The following is a 21,153-nucleotide window of genomic DNA, read 5'->3' on the forward strand; positions in this document are numbered from 1 at the left end:
TCAAATATTAAAAGCTTCCCTAAGTAAACATATATATTTGACATCTGATGCGAGGGCGTTCCACAGGGCAGGCGCCACTACCGAGAAGGCCCTCTGCCTGGTTCCCTGTAACTTTGCTGCTCGCAGTCAGGGAACTGCCAGAAGGCCCTCGGAGCTGGATTTCAGTATCCAGGCAGAATGATGGGGGTTGCGACGCTCCTTCAGGTAACTGGGCTGAGGCCGTTTAGGGCTTTAAAAATCGGCACCAACACTTTGAATCGTGCCCAGAAACGTCCTGGAAGCCAATAAAGGTCTTTCAGGACCGGTGTTATGTGGTCTCAGTGGCTACTCCCAGTCACCAGTCTAGCTGCTGCATTCTGGATTAGTTGTAGTTTCCGGGTCACCTTCAAAGGTAACCCCATGTAGAGCATATTGCAGTAATCCAAGTGGGAGTATAGATATATGGTGAAGGAATCTTCAGAGTGCATCCAGATCCATTGTGTTTACCTTTCATGCTGTTCATTTTACTGGGGCTTTGAAGGTCTGATCCTATGCATACACACTCCAATAAAAGCCCTACTTTGCTCAGTGGGGTTTATCCCCGGGTAAATCTGCAAAGTTCTGCGGCTTTCATAACATGAATTCAGTGAAAATACGCTTGCAGGGAGAGAAGAAAAGCTTACAGCTTGCTTAATTTGATAAGGAATTTAAGTTATCAAAGAACAATTCAACTTTTTACCATCCTCAACTGTCTTCATCATTGTCATTGGTAAAATGTGAGTAAATAAAAAAACAAACACAATGCAATTGATTGCCCTTTATATGAATAGACCTTTTACCTTTTAAATAGGACCATCACTGATGCCCAAAATGTATATCAGGTATATAAGAACTTCAGGGAGTTTGATTGTGTTAGCTGAACTATTTAGCTTTTACTCCCAGATAAGTACCGCCAAGAGCACTTTTCAATAAGGAGTAATCCTAAAGTGAATGATGCTGACTGGATTATCCCCATAAAATTTGTTGATTGAGATTGCTTTACAAAACGTTTTCCAGAAATTAAATTTTAAGCACTGCCGTGGTTCTTACTAAGTGATGTAGCTTAGTATTGGAGCAGATTGCTATAATCAGTAGATTGTATAATGGATTCCTATATAGCTCTGTTACATAAGGAGAGTGCTCACTTGCCAGCAAAATTAACTCCAGAGCTCCAAATGGCAGAGAACAAGAATACAGTGGTTTTCCACCAAAGATTGCTGACATCTCTTGATCATCAAGTGACATGCCTTACATGAAATCTGACATAAGAAAATCCATCTAAGCTTCATTAACATGTGACCCTGAGATTTTGGATCCCCTGCAAACTTATGCCAAAGTTTTGCATACCTCTGGTCCCCGGTTTGAAAGTCAATTACCAGTACTCAATTTGGGAGCACCAAATGTGGGGATCACAGTGCAAAACAATGCAAAACTAGCACAAGACTCTGGCACCGTTTGGAAATGGCAATCCTGCAAGCTACAAACCAGCTAAAACAAAACAAATTCCTTCCAGTAGCACCTTAAAGACCAACTAAGTCAGTTCTTGGTATGAGCTTTCGTGTGCATGCACACTTCTTCAGATACACTGAAACAGAAGTTTCCAGACCCTTCTATATAGTGAGAAGGTGGGGAGGGGTATTACTCAGAAGGGTGGTGGGAATGGGTGATTGGCAGATAGCTGTGATGAGCCTGTTGACGACTCTTAACGACTGCAATAGGTCTTACAGGAAAAAGCAAGGGGTGAAAAGGTGAAAAATGGCTTTGTCATGTATAATGAGATAAGAATCCAAGGTCTTTGTTCAGACCAGGTTTCTCCATGGTTTTGAGTTTGGTGATAAGTTGTAATTCAGCAGCTTCTCTTTCCAGTCTATTTCTGAAATTCCTTTGTAGTAAAACAGCTACTTTGAGATCTTGTATAGAATGTCCTGGGAGATTGAAATGTTCTCCTACTGGTTTCTCTGTCTTGTGATTCCTGATGTCCGATTTATGTCCGTTTATTCTTTGGCGTAAGGTCTGGCCTGTTTGTCCAATATAGAGAGCTGAAGGACACTGTTGGCATTTTATGGCATACACAATGTTAGACGATGAGCAATTAAATAGTCCCGAGATGGTATGTGTGATGTTGTTGGGGCCAGTAATGGTGTTGTCCGGGTGTATGTGGCAGCAACCAGCTAAGAAAGAGTTGTTTTACTGAAGGTGAAAGCGTCACCTCAGAATAACTCTTCTGGAATAGTTTACACTAGAGATTGGGATAAGAATACTGCCTTTCTGATTCAGGGTATTTTTTAAAAGTGATTTCTACTGTGTTCGTCGGATAATAGAGTTCGGAGGCAGTCATTGTTTTATCACATCACTATCAACAGTAAATTGCAACACAGTAACAATTACTTATTTAATTGTGACTCTCAAATTGTAAGTCTACAGATAATACTATCAAAGTGTTGACGCATCAGTTGTCTAATCAAAGTAGTTCTGGATTCTAAACGGCTTTTTTGGCTTACAGCTCGAGCTAAAATTGTTAAGAGGCAAAAACACGACATTCTTCATGCTGTGTCCCAATTTCTCACTATTCATTTGAATGAATGCCTTGGATTGAATTCCATTATGTGCATTTCAAGCATATAATAGATGCTAAAAATGGAACTTCCTCTGGCACAGCTCATACAAAAAAAAAATCATTTTATGCAAAAGTTAAAAAAGAATCCATTCTCGTCTGCTAATCAAAGCCTTTAAAATTTACAGATAAAGCCACAGATTTCACTGTAAGTTATCAAACATAATACCAGTTAATTCTTTATTCCAGTAATTATAGTAATAAAAAAGTGGTAAGCCCATAGGCAGGGCCTATAATTTGTTTTTTTTAAAAAAAATAATTATGACGCTCCTCCTGGTTTATTTTATTTAATTGAACAGAATTTGTATACCACTTAAATTGTAAATAAAACCTCTAAGCATTTTTTGTAAGTAAAAATTATATTTTAGGAGCTTCAGTTAGCATTTTTTATGTTTACACCTTATTTGGGGGAATGAAATCATATGAATTTCAATGAAGTCAAGAGACAAAAAATTATGCTTGATAGAGGCAAACGTTATGTTTGTTTGTGGTCGCTAATATTCTGCCTATGGTCCCATCTGCCCTATACATTTAAACAGTGCTTTGTTTTCTTTTTTTAAAAAATGTTTAGGAGTACTGTCATTTTCCTACTCTTATTGAAATACTGCCCCTCAATGAGGCCAAACTTAGATTCACAAAATGTTTAGGGGTATGTGTATGCCTGCATCCACCCAGAAAAAAGCACTGCATTTAAAGCAGTTTCAGCTTCCCCAAGGAATTCTGGGAATGGTAGTTTATTAAGAGTACTGAAAGTTGTTAGGAGACACCTATTCTCCTCATAGGCGGGTGGTGCTATGGGTTAAACCACAGAGCCTAGGACTTGCCAATCAGAAGGTCGGCGGTTCGAATCCCCGCGACGGGGTGAGCTCCCGTTGCTTGGTCCCTGCTCCTGCCAACCAAGCAGTTCGAAAGCACGTCAAAGTGCAAGTAGATAAATAGGTACCACTTTGGCAGGAAGGTAAACGGTGTTTCCGTGCACTGCTCTTGTTCGCCAAAAGTGGCTTAGTCATGCTGGCCACATGACCCAGAAGCTGTACGCCGGCTCTCTCGGCCAATAAAGCGAGATGAGCGCCGCAACCACAGAGTCGGTCACGACTGGACCTAATGGTCAGGGGTCCCTTTACCTTTTATTCTCCTCATATAGCTGCAATTCTCAGAGTTGAGTTGAGGTGACCAGAACTGTACACAGTATTCCAAATGCAGATGCATAGATTTGTATCATGGCATTAGGATGCAAACTTTTATTTTAAATTCCTGTCATTATGATCCCTAGTGCTGAATCTGCCTTTTTCACAGCTGCCAAACAGTTGGTGGACATCTTCATTGAGATGCCTACCACAACCCCTAGATCTTGTTCCAAATGTCCTTGTTTTTGCCATTCACATAAACTGGAATGAAATGCCAACTTCTAGAAACATCTCTGAAATGCATCAGGTTTAAAACAGGCTTTGATTGTCTGACTACTAAGAGCTTAAAATAAAGGATAGCTATATTAAAGGTAATAATTTCTCTTGAAATTCAGTCAGCTCTGTGAAGGGTAGGGATGTGCTATCCTTGACTTCTACAGGGATCGTACTTTGCAAACCTTTTTTGAAGCTTATTTTGGTGCATGAACTCTCTCTCTCTGAAACTACAGCTGCTGTCTGCGTTATCTGAAAATAATGTGACAACCAGACTAAACTGAGCACTTGAATTCACACCTTATGACAGCACAGCAAATTCAGATGGAGCCATCCCTGTGTGAGCCTAATAGCTATAATTAGCAAGTACAAGATTAATCAATTGCTGTGTGTTTAAACATATTCAGAGCAAAAAAGGGCCTACAAATCAAAACCAAGAGCAATTGCAGCTTATCTGTACAACGTGAAGATAAAGGCACAAATCTTTCAACTGTCCAGAAGCTCGATCTACAATTAGCAGAAGTTTATGCTGATCTTCTTCCTGTTCATGTCTGCACATCAAAATCCTGTTGAAAGTATAGCTGCAGTGGCTAGCTGAAATATCAGCGACCCTGAAAGGAGGCTTGAAAAAATTTGTTTCAGACTTGGAGACTGGTTGTAAGGTTTACTTAGAAGTACGGTCCAACAAGTCCAATGGGAAGTATTCTTAAGTAATGTGTCTAGGGCTGCAGCCTTTATTAAACAAGTGGTGCATAAAATGAAAATCATCTCAGTTGGGTCCTGGACTAGTTGACTCTAGGGGTCCCTTCCAACTTCCAATGGCAATTGTATGATTCAGCCTTTTGGCTTCGGAATGGGTTGCTTAACCCTGATGAAGAACCTTGCTCATTGCTTTGCTTTGGAGTTCTAATAAAGCTATTCCCCTGCTGTCACCACAATACTATAATACTAATACTAATTTATTATTGTTACCCGGCCCATCTGGCTGGGTTTCCCCAGCCACTCTGAGCGGCTATTTAAGGGCTGTTAGACATACCATGGAATGAATGAACGAAATTATAAAGCTTTGTGAGTTTGCCATCACAGTTTTTCTTCTTCTTCCTTTTGGGCATAGTAGCCAACTTCTAGGGGCCGAGGTCCCTTCAGCCCCCCCCCATAACATTTAGGGGGGCTGGGGCTCCCTGCCAAAGTTGATGGGCATTGCCATTTAAATGGGGGGGGTGTCTTGTGATCAATTATGCAGGGTGGGGCTTACCTGGCCCCCTCCCAATATTTTATTAGGCACCCCTGCTTTTGGAGTATTTTGCAAAGAAATTTGCCAGGTTTTGTTTGTGCATGGCTTTTCTTTTTTCTTTTTGGTGAACCACTTGAGTGAGACATCCTCCTCCTATGCAGATCCGAACTGCGGTTCAATTCCTTGTCCAGTAGGTGGCGGTCATGGAGCCTATGTGACCTCCGGGGAAGCACGAAACTGACAGCAAAAAGATCAGAGATGGTTAGGTAGCCGGATGCTCTGTAATTCTGGCACTGAGCGCAGCGAAGCAGCGGGAATCCCCTTTGAAGTGCTAAGCTCCTGATTCCTCGCGCCGCTGCAGAATCACAGCCGAGAAGCAGGCAGACTCATTATCGCCGCCTTGTCTAAATTCATGAAGGGGCGACTGTTTCCCCTGACAGAACATGCCAACGCGTCGTCCGCAGCATCCTTCTGGCACGGCCCCGCCAGACACACTTCAGACTGCCAAAAGAGTGGCGCATTTGCCACCCTTATCACAGGCAGCCCTCCAACAGGTGGGGCGGAGGAGCCGCACGGAGGCGGCGTGCCTTTGATGCGCTTTGTCAAAACATGGAGGGCTCTGCACTTTGAAATGCATCGGCTCTCGGGGCGGATGTGTGAAAGAAAGAAAGGGGTGGGCGGTGGATCGCCTCGGACAGTGGAAGGCAGCCTCTTCCAGAGTCAAACTGCCGGCTGTGTCGCTGCCAAAGCCAAGCAATTAATTTTGGGCGCTTGCAATCGACTAGTCCCTATGGCGGAGACTCTGAGCAGCGGAGGCGAATGTAGGTGGGCGGAAGGGCTGAGATAGGGCGAGATATATCACACGGTGATGGTGCTGGACATAGGAGCCAACTCCTAGAGGCCGAGGTCCCTTCGGCCCACCCAGTGCTAGATTTACATATAAGCTAAACAAGCTATAGCTTAGGGCCCCACTCTCTTGGGGGCCCTAAAAAAAATTAAAGGAAAAAACCCTGTTATGAATAAAAAATCATTTTAAGTTAGAGCTTAATAATTATCTCACTATTAATATACTTCTTAACTGTATTTCAGTTCAACAATTACTTTGATAAAATACATATTTTGTTATGTGCAAATGGCTTTAGATACCTATTAGCTCCACAAATTACCATATAGCATATATTCAACACAAAAAACAGCAACAATTTGTTGTTGACAAAGGACAGCTGGACATATAAAGGGACCCATTACCTTCAGTAGCTTAGGGCCTCATCAAAATCCAGCCCTGGGCCCACCCCCCAATCAAAATGTCTGAGGGGGTCAGCTCCCCCCCCCCCGTTGATGTGCATTGCAAGTCAAATGGTGTGTGTGCACCGTGCTATGTAATCAACTATGTAGGGCGGGGCTTACCTCCCCCCCCCATATTGTATTCAAGCTGGCACCCCTGGGCAAGACATATCATACTGTGGTGGTGCTGGAGGTGTCACTGAATGAAAGCCCCCCCCCCCCGCTGAAATCAAAGAGGCGCTGGCCTCTTTTCAGCACTCGAATAGCATCTTGAAAGGCATCTTCGGAGGACATGCAGAGTGCATTCTCCTAGCTCCTAAATTACCTGAGCTGCCTGCCTACCATTTCTGCAAGTAAAAGAGGAGATCGAGCCCCAACACCTCTAAGTTTCATATGATTATCGTGATTTATTCAATCGATGCACCCCCAGCAAGAAGTCTGATCCCATTAGAGTCCACGGGGCTTTCTTCCAAGTCAGTGAACATAACATTGCAGCCTGAGGCTGTAAGCCTGCACACGCCAAAACACACACACTGTGGGTCAGCCCCATTGACCCCTGAGTTGCCGCTCCCCATCGTAAGTAGCTGGTTTGCATAGGAGCAATCCTAGTCACCTCATTGACTTTTCCCAGACGCTCCTTCTCTAAGTTGAACCCCCCCCCCCCGAAATAAGCGGCTTCGAGAACGGCAAAAATGCATTTCCCTCATTTCTATACGCGAGGGATGGATTCAGAAAAGACAAGGCTGGGGAAATGCAGCCGCCACCCAAAGAGAGACCTTTCGCAGCACTCAGGGCATCTCTTTGTTCCTAGGCATGAAGAGATGCTTTTCTAAGCACACGGTGACATTTCATCACAGCCATGAGTGATGAAAGCCAGAAGCAGGATGAGGTGGTGCCTTTGGAACTACATAAGAAGGGGATCTGTGAAAGATTCGGGACAGACAAAAGAGAGCGCTTCTTCCCACAGCGTAGCATAGCTATGAAACTCTCTCGCACAGGAGCCAGTGATGGCCACCCACTTGAATGCCTTTGAAAGCAGGTTGGACAAATTCATGCAGGAGAAGGCTGTCAGGGGCTGCGAATCCTGGTGGTGATGTTCTACCTCTACTGTCTGAGACAGCAAGCTCCTGAACGTCTGTTGCTGGGAATCACAAGTGGCGAGAGTACTCTGGTCTTGCATGCGAGCTTCCCGCAGGCATCTATCTGGCTGGCCACTTTGAAAACAGAATGCTGGACTAGGTGGACTCTTCTGATAAAGCCAGGCCCCAGAAAGATACACCACACATTTGGGGAATCCAATATAAGGAAGAGAAGCAAGCCCACATCAGCAGAGCTGTGAGCCCAGAGGCCCAAGAGGAGTTGGCTGGAGGCCTAGGAAAGCAAAGTGAAGGCAGTGGGTTTCTTCAGGCGTACAAACAAGATTTTACGAGCCTCTCTGTGTGGATTGGGCCCTCTGCTCCACTCAGAAAAGAAGACACAAGTTTGCCAAACATTTTTCTATGCTTTGTGTTGTATGCAAGTCTGCATCCTCTCCTCCAGGTTGATCGGTGGGCTGAAAATTACTTTCCACAAGCAAGTATAGGATCCTAGATACAGTGGTACCTTGGGTTAAGTACTTAATTCGTTCCAGAGGTCCGTTCTTAACCTGAAAGTGTTCTTAACCTGAAGCACCACTTTAGCTAATGGGTCCTCCTGCTGCCGCCGCACCACCAGAGCACAATTTCTGTTCTCACCCTGAAGCAAAGATCTTAACCCGAGGTACTATTTCTGGGTTACTGGAGTCTGTAACCTGAAGCATCTGTAACCCGAGGTACCACTGTATGTAGAAGGTCAACATGGGAAGATATTCTCATAATTGTATTTTCATACCAAACAATCTTTAACCCAGGGGCCCTCAAACTTTCTGTACTGCAAAGGCCCACTTGAGAGGACTGTAAATTACTAGTCCCCCCCACCTTAAAGTGGACTGAAGCTCACTGCTGGCTTCACCTGCTGAATTTCCACACAGCTGTTAAAGCACAATAATCCTGCTCTCTCCAAACACCACCCTAAACCATGCAAAGACCTCAAGGTGCATTAGTTACAAACCTGTTTTGTTACTGTAGGCCAGGTGTGGGGAACTTTTGGCCTTCCAGATGTTGCTGAACTACACTTCCCATCAGCCCTTGCCATTGGACATGCTTGCTGAGGCTGATGGGAGTTGCATTTCAGCAACACCTGGCAAGCCAAAGGTTCCTCACACCTGCCACAGGTCTTTCATCACTTGATCTTAGGCTGAAAATACTGCATTCAGTGCACCTTCCAGACAAGGTACTTTACATGGGGCAGTGGGGTTGGGGGCAAAAGAGATTTAAGGTTTGCAGAAGCAAAAGATCAGATACCCTTGAGCTGAAAAAGAAACGCTTCCTCACTCCTTTCTTTTTCTTTGGTGATTATTCATAGCCCAACCCACAATAGGTGCTATTAGACAAATGGGAGGTTTCTGATCTCTTTCTGAATGGGGTATATAGTGAACTGGAAAAACATCTCACCCTCCTGGAGAAAGATGCTAGGAACAGGAGCAGCTCTACAACTACAACCAACACCCTGTCAGGTTGAGGCCACATCGAATTATCAGCTGAGCAGTTCAAAGCACTGGATCATCGCAACACTAGGAAGAACATACTGCTGTCCATGGTGCTGACCCAGTGCAGGTGAGAGGCAAGGCAAAGGTATGGCAAAGCGAGGTAGTGTTAAAGGAGAAAGGGAGGCAGAGTCACAAGATTTAGCTGCAAGTAGGCAGGATGATGGACTTGCTTGTATGTCCCACTGAGCTTAGTGTGCCACTTGCAAGTCAACATACTGTGGTACCTCGGGTTACAAACACTTTGGGTTACAAACTCTGCTAACCTAGTAGTAGTACCTCGGGTTGAGAACCTTGCCCCAGAATGAGAATGGAAATGTGCAGTGGTGGCGCGGCAAAAGCAGGAGGCCCCATTAGTGAAAGCACACCTCAGGTTAAGAATGGTTTCAGGTTAAGAACGGACCTCCGGAACGAATTAAGTTCATAACCCGAAGTACCACTGTACATATAATAAGGCTACAAGAGTTTTGCGCAGCTAGTGAACAGTGGGGGTCGGTTTTTCTAAGAGCTCAACTAGACAGGATATGGAAATTTCATTAACTGGATCTCCCACTGTCCATCCACCAGCTGCTGGTCCATTCTTGGGAAACCTAGGGAATATTGTAAGAACATAAGCGTGTGCTGGGAATCACAAGTTGGGAGAGTGCTATTGCACTCAGTTCCTGTTTGCTGGTTTCCTAGAGGCATCTGTTTGGCCATTGTGAGAACAGGATCTTGGACTATATGAGCCATTTGCCCAACCAGCTCTTAATTTTGTTCTTATAAATTAGTCTCTTTAAAGCTCCCATTAGCACTACAGAAAAAAAGTGTACAGGGGGTGACTACAGCATGTGAGATGGGAAGAATACCCCTTCCCCATCCTGCAGCAAGGCCTTAATGCTGTTCCCATTGGCACACTTACTAAATGAAGCTCCACTGCTTCCATCAACCCATTTTGGTTGATTAACATGCTATGGCCTTTTAAATGTGTTTGTTGGGTGGGGTTATTGGTTTGTTATTGTCTTGTGTATTTGGTGTTTTCATTTTTATGTTGTGAACCACCCTGCAATCTTCGGATATACAAATTTAATCAATCAATATTTATTTTACCCACATACTGACATTTAATCACACTTTCTAGCTTAGCTGTTTAACTGTTTGTGTAGGCTCTGCAGAGCTGCCACGTACAATCACTGTTAGCAGTCTTTGTAGGAATTTTTGCAGATTCCTTCACTAGACATCTAGCCCAAACTTTAGAAAATGCTGAAATAACAATGCTGAAATAACCACCTGCCTTTTGTTGCAGGTTTTAGAAAACACTGAACTAAAGCAATCACCCAAAAAAATTTATATAAAAATAATTTTTTATTCTCAATTCTTTAATCTTTATTCCATCATGATTCAATATTCAATCTTTATTCAATTTATTCAATGTTATGTGTTCTTCCACATTTACCAATATATGCTCTGCAATAAAATCAACATATTTCTGAACAAGATCTACCACGCCATCCCATATCCTAACGCAGGAGTAGGAAAAGTTCGCTTGGAATCCATCTTGTGCTCTTCAGTTGAATTTCCTAAGAACTGGGTTGGAAAGTGATAAGGCAGACCAGGTAATGGAAATGGATAAGGTGGATTTTGGAAGGGCTGGTACTTGCAGCCAGGAGGATTGGGCCACAAAGAAGGATTTGGCATATAAGGTAGAAGGCTGGGTGGGAGCCTGGGCTGACATATCAGACAGCCGGGTGATGAAGGCCAGAGGCCTCGGCGATAGTCTTGTAGCTGTCGCTTAAGTTTCATCCTGCGATTCTGGAACCAGGTTTTAACCTAATAATAAGAATAATAAAGTAAATTCAGAAGCTAGTAGTCACAGAAACAGTCTCATGTTCTCAGAATGCACAGTCACTTACATCAATGGGCCATTCAGACCAGTTTCCACGTAACAAAATGGCAGCGCTACCATGTATTTAGTATTGTACAATGAGTCTCCCAAAGCAGATCATAAACCACCCTCTGCAATGATCTCGAAGAAGCTTCCCCCAACTGGTGCCTGTTTTTGACTGCAAGTACAGACAGCTCCTGCCACTGTGGCCAATGGTCAGGGGCAACTAAACCAAAAAAGATTCTCCACCCCTAAAGTAGTAAAGGTAAAGGGACCCCTGACCATTAGGTCCAGTTGTGACCGACTCTGGAGTTGCGGCGCTCATCTCGCTTTATTGGCCAAGGGAGCCAGCGTACAGCTTCCAGGTCATGTGGCCAGCATGACTAAGCCACTTCTGGCGAACCAGAGCAGTGCACAGAAACACTGTTTACCTTCCCGCCAGAGTGGTACCTATTTATCTACTTGCACTTTGATGTGCTTTTGAACTGCTAGGTTGGCAGGAGCAGGGACCGAGCAATGGGAGCTCACTCTGTCACGGGGATTAGAACCACCGACCTTCTGATCAGCAAGTCCTAGGCTCTGTGGTTTAACCCACAGCACCACCTGCGTCCCTACCCCTAAATTACAGAAGCCCTACCCCTATGAAATACAGAAGCCAGTGCCTAGATGTGAGCACAGTGCTCAGTGGGGAAGGGCAATGGAGCAATAGATAAAAGTGGCAAAATGATATGGTAGTGGGTATCAGTCAGTTAAGAGGCTCCCTCCCTGATGCCATTTCCTATCCAACTAGTCTATCCAAATTTTACATGCTGTTTGGTACTATCACCGAAGCAGAGAGCTGTAAATACCTCACTGGGTGTATCTATAAAACGCTATGCAGCTTCCAATAATAATAAATAATAATAATAATAATAATAATAATAATAATAATAATAATTTATTTGTACCCCGCCCATCTGGCTGGGTTTCCCAGCCACTCTGGGCGGCTTCCAATAAAGATGAAAAATACACTAAAATGTCACATATTAAAAACTTCCCTGAACAGGGCTGCCTTCAGATGTCTTCTGAATGTCAGGTAGTTGTTTATCGCTTTGACATCTGATGGGAGGGCATTCCACAGGGCGGGCGCCACTACCGAGAAGGCCCTCTGCCTGGTTCCCTGTAACTTGGCCTCTTGCAGTGAGGGAACCGCCAGAAGGCCCTCGGAGCTGGACCTCAGTGTCCGGGCAGAACGATGGGGGAGGAGACGCTCCTTCAGATATACTGGACTGAGGCCATTTAGGGCTTTAAAGGTCAGCACCAACACTTTGAATTGTGCTCGGAAACGTACTGGGAGCCAATGTAGGTCTTTCAAGACCGGTGTTATATGGTCTCGATGGCCGCTCCCAGTCACCAGTCTAGCTGTCGCATTCTTGATTAGTTGTAGTTTCCGGGTCACCTTCAAAGGTAGCCCCACGTAGAGCGCATTGCAGTAGTCCAAGCGGGAGATAACCAGAGCATGTACCACTCTGGCGAGACAGTCTGCAGGCAGATAGGGTCTCAGCCTACGTACCAGATGGAGCTGGTAAACAGCTGCCCTGGATACAGATTTGACCTGTGCCTCCATGGACAGCTGTGAGTCCAAAATGACTCCCAGGCTGCGCACCTGGTCCTTCAGGGGCACAGTTACCCCATTCAGGACCAGGGAATCCTCCACACCTGCCCGCCTCCTGTCCCCCCAAAACAGTACTTCTGTCTTGTCAGGATTCAACCTCAATCTGTTAGCCGCCATCCATCCTCCAACCACTTCCAGACACTCACACAGGACCTTCACCGCCTTCACTGGTTCTGATTTAAAAGAGAGGTAGAGCTGGGTATCATCTGCATACTGATGAACACCCAGCCCAAACCTCCTGATGATCTCTCCCAGTGGCTGCATGTAAATGTTGAAAAACATGGGGGAGAGGACAGAACCCTGAGGCACCCCGCAAGTGAGAGCCCAGGGGTCTGAACACTCATCCCCCACCACCACTTTCTGAACACGGCCCAGGAGGAAGGAGCGGAACCACTGTATGACAGTGCCCCCAGCTCCCAGCCCCTCAAGACGGTCCAGAAGGATGTCATGGTCGATGGTATCAAACGCCACTGAGAGATCCAGCAGAACTAGGAAACAGCTCTCACCTTTGTCCCTAGCCCGCCGGAGATCATCAACCAGTGCGACCAAGGCAGTTTCAGTCCCATGATGAGGCCTGAATCCCAACAGGAAGGGATCCAAATGGTCCGCATCTTCCAGGCGTGCCTGGAGTTGTTCAGCAACCACTCGCTCAGTCACCTTGCTCAAGAATGGAAGGTTTGAGACTGGGCGATAATTGGCCATCGTGGCCGCATCTAAAGATGGTTTTTTAAGAAGCGGTTTAATAACCGCCTCTTTCAGCGGGTCTGGGAAGGCTCCCTCACAGAGGGAAGCATTCACCACCCCACGAAGCCCATCGCCCAGTCCTTCCCGGCTAGCTTTTTTAAGCCAGGATGGGCAAGGATCCAGGAGACAGGTGGTTGGCTTCACTCGTCCAAGCAGCCTGTCCACATCCTCGGAGGTAACAGATTGGAATTGATCCCACACAACTTGACCAGACAGGACTCTAGCACTCTCCCGCCCCGGCCCTGCTCCCACGGTGGAGTCTACTTCTTCCCGAATCTGAGCGATTTTATCTGCAAAAAAATTTGCAAAATCATTGCAGGAGAACATGTGGCCCGTACTGGGCCCCGATGTTACAGGTGGTTCCGCTAAATTGTGAACCACCTGAAAGAGTCTCCTGCTGCTGTTTTCTGCAGATGCAATAGAGGCGGTGAAGAAAGTCTAGCCGTCTCAACGATCTTGAGTCTAGCCGTCTCAACGATTGTTTCATTGCCCTCAGATCCGTGGAAAACCACAGGGCTGTCCGGGCTCCATGCAATCGGAGAGGGCGCTTCGGAGCCAAACAGTCAATAGCCCTGGTTAACTCCACATTCCAGCGGGCCACCAGGGAATCGGCTGAAAGGCCATCAACATGGGATAAAGCATCCCCTACCACTCTCTGGAAACCATTTGGATCCATTAAGTGGCGGGGCGGACCATCCGAATCGGTCCCACCTCCCTGCAGAGGGGATGGGTCGCAGAGAAGTCCAGTTGCACCAGGAAGTGATCTGACCATGGCACTTCTTTCGTTTCACTTTTACTTAGTGTCAGATCACCAACATCCATAGAGGTAAACACCAGGTCCAAGGCATTTCCGCGGCTATGGGTTGGGCCAGACTTATTCAGGGACAGCCCCATGGAGGCCATGCTTTCCACGAAGTCCCGAGCGGCCCCTTGTAAGGTCGTGTCGGCATGGATGTTAAAATCCCCTAGGACAACCAAGCTAGGTGTCTCCGGGAGAACATCTGCCACGACCTGAAGCAGCTTGGGCAGGGAATCCTTGGTGCAGCGGGGAGGTCGGTACACCAAAAGGAATCCTGTACTGCCCCTATTGCCCAACTTCCAGAACATGCACTCAGAAAACTGGGTCTTCCCAATAGGACGCCTGGTGCAAACTAATGACTTCCTAAAAATCACTGCAACCCCCCCTCCCCGCCCACATGACCTGGGTTGCTGTGCGTAAGAGAAACCTGGTGGACAAGCAGCGGCAAGGACAGGCCCATCTGCTTCATCCAACCAAGTCTCTGTTACACATGCCAGGTCAAGTCCTCCATCCATGATCAAGTCATGGATGGCAGTGGTCTTATGAATCATTGACCTGGAATTGCACAGCAACACTTTAAGGTCATGTGGGTATCCCTTGCTGATTCTAGTATTCATCTGGTCAGGACCAGACCCAGAGGCAGGGATAGTCCTCAGACAACGACTAAACCTGCCTCCTCTGTAATGACATGGTCTGGTCTTAGCGTAACTCCTCCTCCTACCCGTGATCACTGAGATCAGTTGTCCCAGTGCATTCCCCCCTGTGAAACATATCCCAGCCATTTTGTGGGCTGGGGCCCATTCCCCAGCAGCTCTGACCCCTCCCCCTAAGAATAAAATAACACCTTAAAAAAACAAAACAAAAAAACACAAATAAAACAATACAAACAAAAAACAATAAAAATTACAAAAATTACAAAAACATAAAATCAAACAAATTCCCAGGCCCAATAAACATCCACCCCACCCCACCACCCCACATACAAAAAATTCAAAATAAAAATTTTAAAACATTTTAAAAGCACTCTGCACCCCTCCAGCAGTAACAGCAACTGTCCTAGTGAGGCCCGTCAGGCCCCACCCCAGGCCAGGTGGTAAGTGGCAGGAAGGAGCAGGGCCCTCAGACACTCACACGCAGGAGAGTCCTCCTGGGCAGCAGAGCGCAGCAGTCCTTATGAGGCTTCAGGCCCCACCCCAGGCCAGATGATGAGTGGCAAGAAGGAGCAGGGCCCTCAGACACTCACACAGGAGAGTCCTCCTGGGCAGCAGAGCGCAGCAGTCCCTGTGAGGCTTCAGGCCCCACCCCAGGCCAGATGGTGAGTGGCAAGAAGGAGCAGGGCCCTCAGACACTCACACAGGAGAGTCCTCCTGGGCAGCAGAGCGCAGCAGTCCCTGTGAGGCTTCAGGCCCCACCCCAGGCCAGATGGTGAGTGGCAAGAAGGAGCAGGGCCCTCAGACACTCACACAGGAGAGTCCTCCTGGGCAGCAGAGCGCAGCAGTCCCTGTGAGGCTTCAGGCACCACCCCAGGCCAGATGGTGAGTGGCAAGAAGGAGCAGGGCCCTCAGACACTCACACGCAGGAGAGTCCTCCTGGGCAGCAGAGCGCAGCAGTCCCTGTGAGGCTTCAGGCCCCGCCCCAGGCCAGATGGTGAGTGGCAAGAAGGAGCAGGGCCCTCAGACACTCACACAGGAGAGTCCATCACTGTACTTGCATCCTGTGCCAAGCAGGGGGTTGGGCTAGATGACTTCAGAGGTCCCTTCAAGCTCTAGTTATAAGTGTCTGATCAAGGGCCTGGCAAGCCTATTGCTGTGATCAGTAACTGGACTTCCCTCAGACACGAAATGTGCTCAGGGCAATGCCTAGAAAATCAGTGATTCCTCCCCACTGGGGATGGAGGCATGGGAGGACACAGAATCCCACCTTCCCCAAATTTGAACCCTTCTGCTTAGACCTTAGCAAGCTAGTCAGAAGGGAGTTTTCTAATCAGGTTCTATGGAGCAAACATGGAAACTCTCTGCGATCCAGAGCCCTGGTGCACACTTGTGATCGCAGGGAAGATCCCACAGGTTTTTAAAGCTGCAATCTGGGCAACTAGCGACACTGAGCAAGCAACATAAACATGCAGAGAACTGCAGTCTAAGTAGTGATCCCAAACACACCTGCTATGGAGCTCATTCCACAGGAAGGCATATTTGCACTGTTAATTATGCACTACGATACTAAAGGGCAGCGAGGCTGTCCAAATGACCGTTTCCCCTCCACAGTCTATAAACTGCCTGAATAAGGCCACAGCGGCTCTTTCAAATTTGGTGCAAAAATATTCAGCATAATTGTCCTACATATGTAGGCATTTCACTGACAACCTAAGGATGCCCAACCTAAGTGATTTACCAAATGACTGTGCCCTAGGTCTTTTGATGAGCGAGCTGAATAAATAAGAGGTGGCATGGGCATAATCCTGCAGCTGGTCTTTCTTGCTAAATGGATGCAAACAAGCCATGTGGATAAGACAATTGCCAATGCTCCCATCTGCACAATGCAGCACTCAGCAAGAATTCCCATTTCAAAAGGCAGCTTGGCACCAGTCCACAAGGCACTTCTTTTCTCTAAAGTAATCTCACAGCAGGTTCTTTAAAGAGAAATGGATTTATGGCTTGCCAGGGTGGCCCCACCAAGAGACACTCAAAAACTGCAGACTCTTAATGTCCAAGTTACCCCTATGCTCATGTTTCATTTACTTAAAGCATTTAGACTAAGGACGTTCCTTCTAAAATGGCATGCAACACATTGCAATCCCCAAGCTTACTTATTCAAAAGTAAGATGCCATGAATTCCATGGAACTTGGGCCACATTCTTGTCCTACACTCACCACACTATTATACCATTTTAAACTATCATAGCTGCTTCCCCCAAGGAATCTTGGGAAATGTAGTTTGTTAAGGGGTTTATAGAATTGTTGGGAGGCTCCTTAGTACCCCTCACAAAGTTACAATTCACAGAGTAGTTTTAACAACCCATCCCTCCTCTTCACAGGGAACTCTGGAAATTGTAGCCAGGTGAGGGGAACATGGCTCTCAATCCTCAAGATGCTCAACTACAGCTCCCAGAATTCTTTGGGGGAAGCCATGATTAAAGTAGTATCATAGTGCTTTACATTGTATGGTCTTACACTTTAGTAAGTGCGCCTGAAATTTCAGCAATAACTGAAGACTTTTCAGCTTTTTATTTTATTACATTTATAGCCTGCCTTTTCTTCTACTGGGAAGTAGGCTACCTTTCTATGTGAGATTCATATGGCATTTGTTTCCATCCTCCTTCATGGTTGCTCAGGGCAGGTCACCCTCACAACCACCTTGTATGGTAGGCCAGGATGAGAGACAAGCAATGAGCCAAAAGTTTATCTATTGCAGAATGTGGATTTGAATCCAGATCCAACACTTTTTCATCTTCAACCAGCTCCATCTCTAGTTTGCACAAACTGCTACTTATTAAAAATTTCATCCCTCTTACATTTATACCCTGCTTTTTCCCCCACCACAGACTTCAGGCGGTGTACTTGTAATTTGCAAGTGGTCTCCAAATCACCCCCAGACCTGCTTAATTTCCAGCACATGGGTGGCCTCATGACCTTCTCTATCCTAATTTCCACATCAATACTGTACCTCTGGTTACGTACTTAATTGGTTCCGGAGGTCCGTTCTTAACCTGAAACTGTTCTTAACCTGAAGCACCACTTTAGCTAATGGGGCCTCCTGCTGCTGCCGCGCTGCTGGAGCATGATTTCTGTTCTCATCCTGAAGCAAAGTTCTTAGCCCGAGGTAATATTTCTGGGTTAGCGGAGTCTGTAACCTGAAGCGTATGTAACCCGTGGTACCACTGTATATCAATAAGGAAACTGCTTCTTAAAGAACTGTAGTTCAGGAAGAGCTTTCCAAAACCGCACCTCAAGAGGCAACCCGACTACTCAGGAGTAAGTGTCTCAGACTTACTGCCTACAGCACAGGCCAGTCACTCACCTGCTCTTCCGTCAGGTGCAGCTCCGCGGCCAAGCCTTGCCTTTCCCACTGCTTCAGATAGGGTTGTCGCCGGAAGGTGCTCTCCAACCCGCGGAGCTGCTCCATGGTGAACGCTGTGCGCAAACGGGAGCAGTGCCGTCGATCCTCCCGGTCCAGGTTCACGTCGGAAGCGGCGCTCTTGCTCTCCTCCCTGACCGAGACCGGCTCGCTTGCGCAGGGTCCTTCGCCGGCTACGAAAGCGGGAGAGCAAGAAGTGTGAGCCAAACTTTCCTTCCTTTCCTGAGCGCACCTAGCAAGGTCTCGCTGAGATAACCCCAAGCAGGGGGCGTCTTTTCTCGCCAGGGCTCAATGGATAGAATGCTCCCCCCCCCCGCTCTTTCTGAGGGAGAAGAGGCAACACACCGCGCCTCTCCCCAGTTTTTTCTCACGCCCCAATAACAATTTCCACTCCTAAACGCGGGTAGACTCGGGGTGCGGCAACATCCATTGCTTAGTGCATATCTTGTTGGTTTTAAAAGGACTTGCTCCCAAGTGTACCCTAAAAGCATACCCCTCCCCCAAAATAGCGCAGAATTGCTATTGCGCCCTAGAGGAGGTTCTCCAGTACTGCTCAAAAACTAGCCAAGGCGCTTGGCGAGAATTACGGCCTTACTACCACCACGTGACTTCCGGGTAATGCCACTAGTCCTCAGTGAGGCCGGTCCGGCGTTTTACTTACTCTTGCTTGGCGAGCCATCGACGGCAGTTTCACGGGCCTCGCTGCATCCTTCTCCTCCACTTCCGACGGCGGTGGCGTCTCCTCTGCGCAATCCCGTAGAGGGGCATGGCTTCTTGGGCTGAGCCTTCCCTAACCAGGAGCTTCCTTTGCACAAATTGGGAGCGCTCGGACCCGGCACGCAGCAGATATGGGGCTTGCGCGCGATCCCCTGCTGATCGCAGGCCCGCTGACCCATGTGCGCACGAAACACGCCGACCTCCACGCTTCTCCTGCAGGGGGCCAGCCCTCCACTGCAAATTTATAGGCGACAGCGAGCACTTGAGGAAGATTCGCACCTGGAACTCGGGCCGGCGGATCTACAGCGCCCCCTCCCGGCAGTGCAGAGTTGATTTCCAACACACAAACACCAAGTGGGTGTGTCTTATCTTAGTATCAATATACTACGCCCTGTCCCAAGGGTGTTTCGTTTCTGCTGTTATCTGGTGGTCATCTTCTTATTTTAGCTGGGGAAGGAGATAAAAGATTTAAACGGAGAAGGAAACTCACCCTCACCACGCAGTTATTGGTAATTCTGCATAACTGCCTTTTAGAGATGTCCCCCCAAAATGGTTTCCTAAAATCTGGGAACATAAGATCAAGAAATGCGAAACTGGCATATTGCCTCCAGAGCTATATCAAGAATACAGTGGTACTTTGGGTTACATACCCTTCAGGTTACAGACTCAGGTTACAGAAGGCCCAGAAATATTACCTCAGGTTAAGAACTTTGCTTCAGGATGAGAACAGAAATTGTGCTCTGGTGGTGCAGCGGCAGCAGGAGGCCCCATTAGCTAAAGTGGTGCTTCAGGTTAAGAACACTTTCAGATTAAGAACGGACCTCCAGAACCAATTAAGTACTTAACCCGAGGTATCACTGTATATAGATTGGTAGACACCCACCCTGGCGGGCCTATTTAGTGCCATAAGTAGTACCAGGGAAATTGGAAAATGGGCAGCATTTTCCCTATTTTTAAGAAGGCAATCAGGAACTACTGTGCCTAGTGGTGCAGCAATAAAGCTGCTAGCACATTTGCAAAGTTAAGCAGGGACCAGTATGGTTTCAAGCTGGATTGAGGGTGTTGTGTTAAGATTCCTTCATTGCAAGGGGGTTGGACTAGATGCCCCTTCCTGCTGATTTATTGTCCAAGGTTGTTCCAAGGGATCAACACTGTACCTATGTACAGAAATTGGGTTTGTACCGAGATTGTATGAACACGCTGACCAGTGGTGTTCACAGAAAGGGGGAGGATGTTAGTTTCTGTTCCTCACTGAGAGCAGCTGCTTGCAGTCACTGGACTGTTTACATTCCACAGTCCAGATACTGTTGGATTCTCATGGGAAAGGGAGATGGGATGTGACGTTACTGGTTCTGTTCGTTTCCTTTGTTCAGTTGCTCTCTGCTTCTCACAGAGAGAAAATGTATTTTTCTTTGCTCTCTGTATAGCTTAGTAATAAAGTATAGCAATGTAGCACAATACCTGCCTCATCCTTCCGTTGTGGACGTTGTTGTTTTGATGCTCTGCTGGGCTCAAAGGAAGATGAGCCATATCAGCTCGGACGACCGGAGCTGAAATTTCAATAAGAAACTGGGAGAAATTATCAAGTTTTGACATTGACCACAAACTCTTGCTGTTGATTAGGGGACTATATGTTGTTTAGTCGTTTAGTCGTGTCCGACTATTCGTGACCCCATGGACCAGAGCAGGCCAGGCACTCCTGTCTTCCACTGCCTCCCGCAGTTTGGTCAAACTCATGCTGGTAGCTTCGAGAACACTATCCAACCATCTCGTCCTCTGCCGTCTCCTTCTCCTTGTGCCCCCCATCTTTCCCAACATCAGGGTCTTTTCCAGGGAGTCTTCTCTTCTCATGAGGTGGCCAAAGTATTGGAGCCTCAGCTTCACGATCTGTCCTTCCAGTGAGCACTCAGGGCTGATTTCCTTCAGAACAGAGAGGTTTGATCTTCTTGCAGTCCATGGGACTCTCAAGAGTCTCCTCCAGCACCATAATTGAAAAGCATCAATTCTTCGGCGATCAGCTTTCTTTATGGTCCAGCTTTCACTTCCATACATCACTACTGGGAAAACCATAGCTTTTACTAATGGACCTTTGTCGGCAAGGTGATGTCTCTACTTTTTAAGATGCTGT

The 21,153-nt window shown here is 46.8% G+C and overlaps 1 protein-coding gene across 1 annotated transcript; it reads right to left on the reverse strand.

The window, feature by feature from the left end:
* Positions 1 to 10,637: 10,637 nt before the first annotated feature.
* On the reverse strand, positions 10,638 to 19,204 carry LOC309342552 (homeobox protein pv.1-like; the record flags this gene model as incomplete). The annotated part of the gene is made up of 3 exons (XM_081863118.1): positions 10,638 to 10,982; positions 18,252 to 18,481; positions 18,970 to 19,204. 3 exons carry the CDS (start codon positions 19,202 to 19,204, stop codon positions 10,653 to 10,655), a joined length of 795 nt encoding a protein of 264 aa, XP_081719244.1. The 3' UTR covers positions 10,638 to 10,652.
* Between the last annotated feature and the right edge of the window lie 1,949 nt (positions 19,205 to 21,153).

Source organism: Podarcis erhardii (assembly GCF_964252035.2).
Source record: "Podarcis erhardii genome assembly, chromosome: 5".
Lineage (NCBI taxonomy): Eukaryota > Metazoa > Chordata > Lepidosauria > Squamata > Lacertidae > Podarcis > Podarcis erhardii.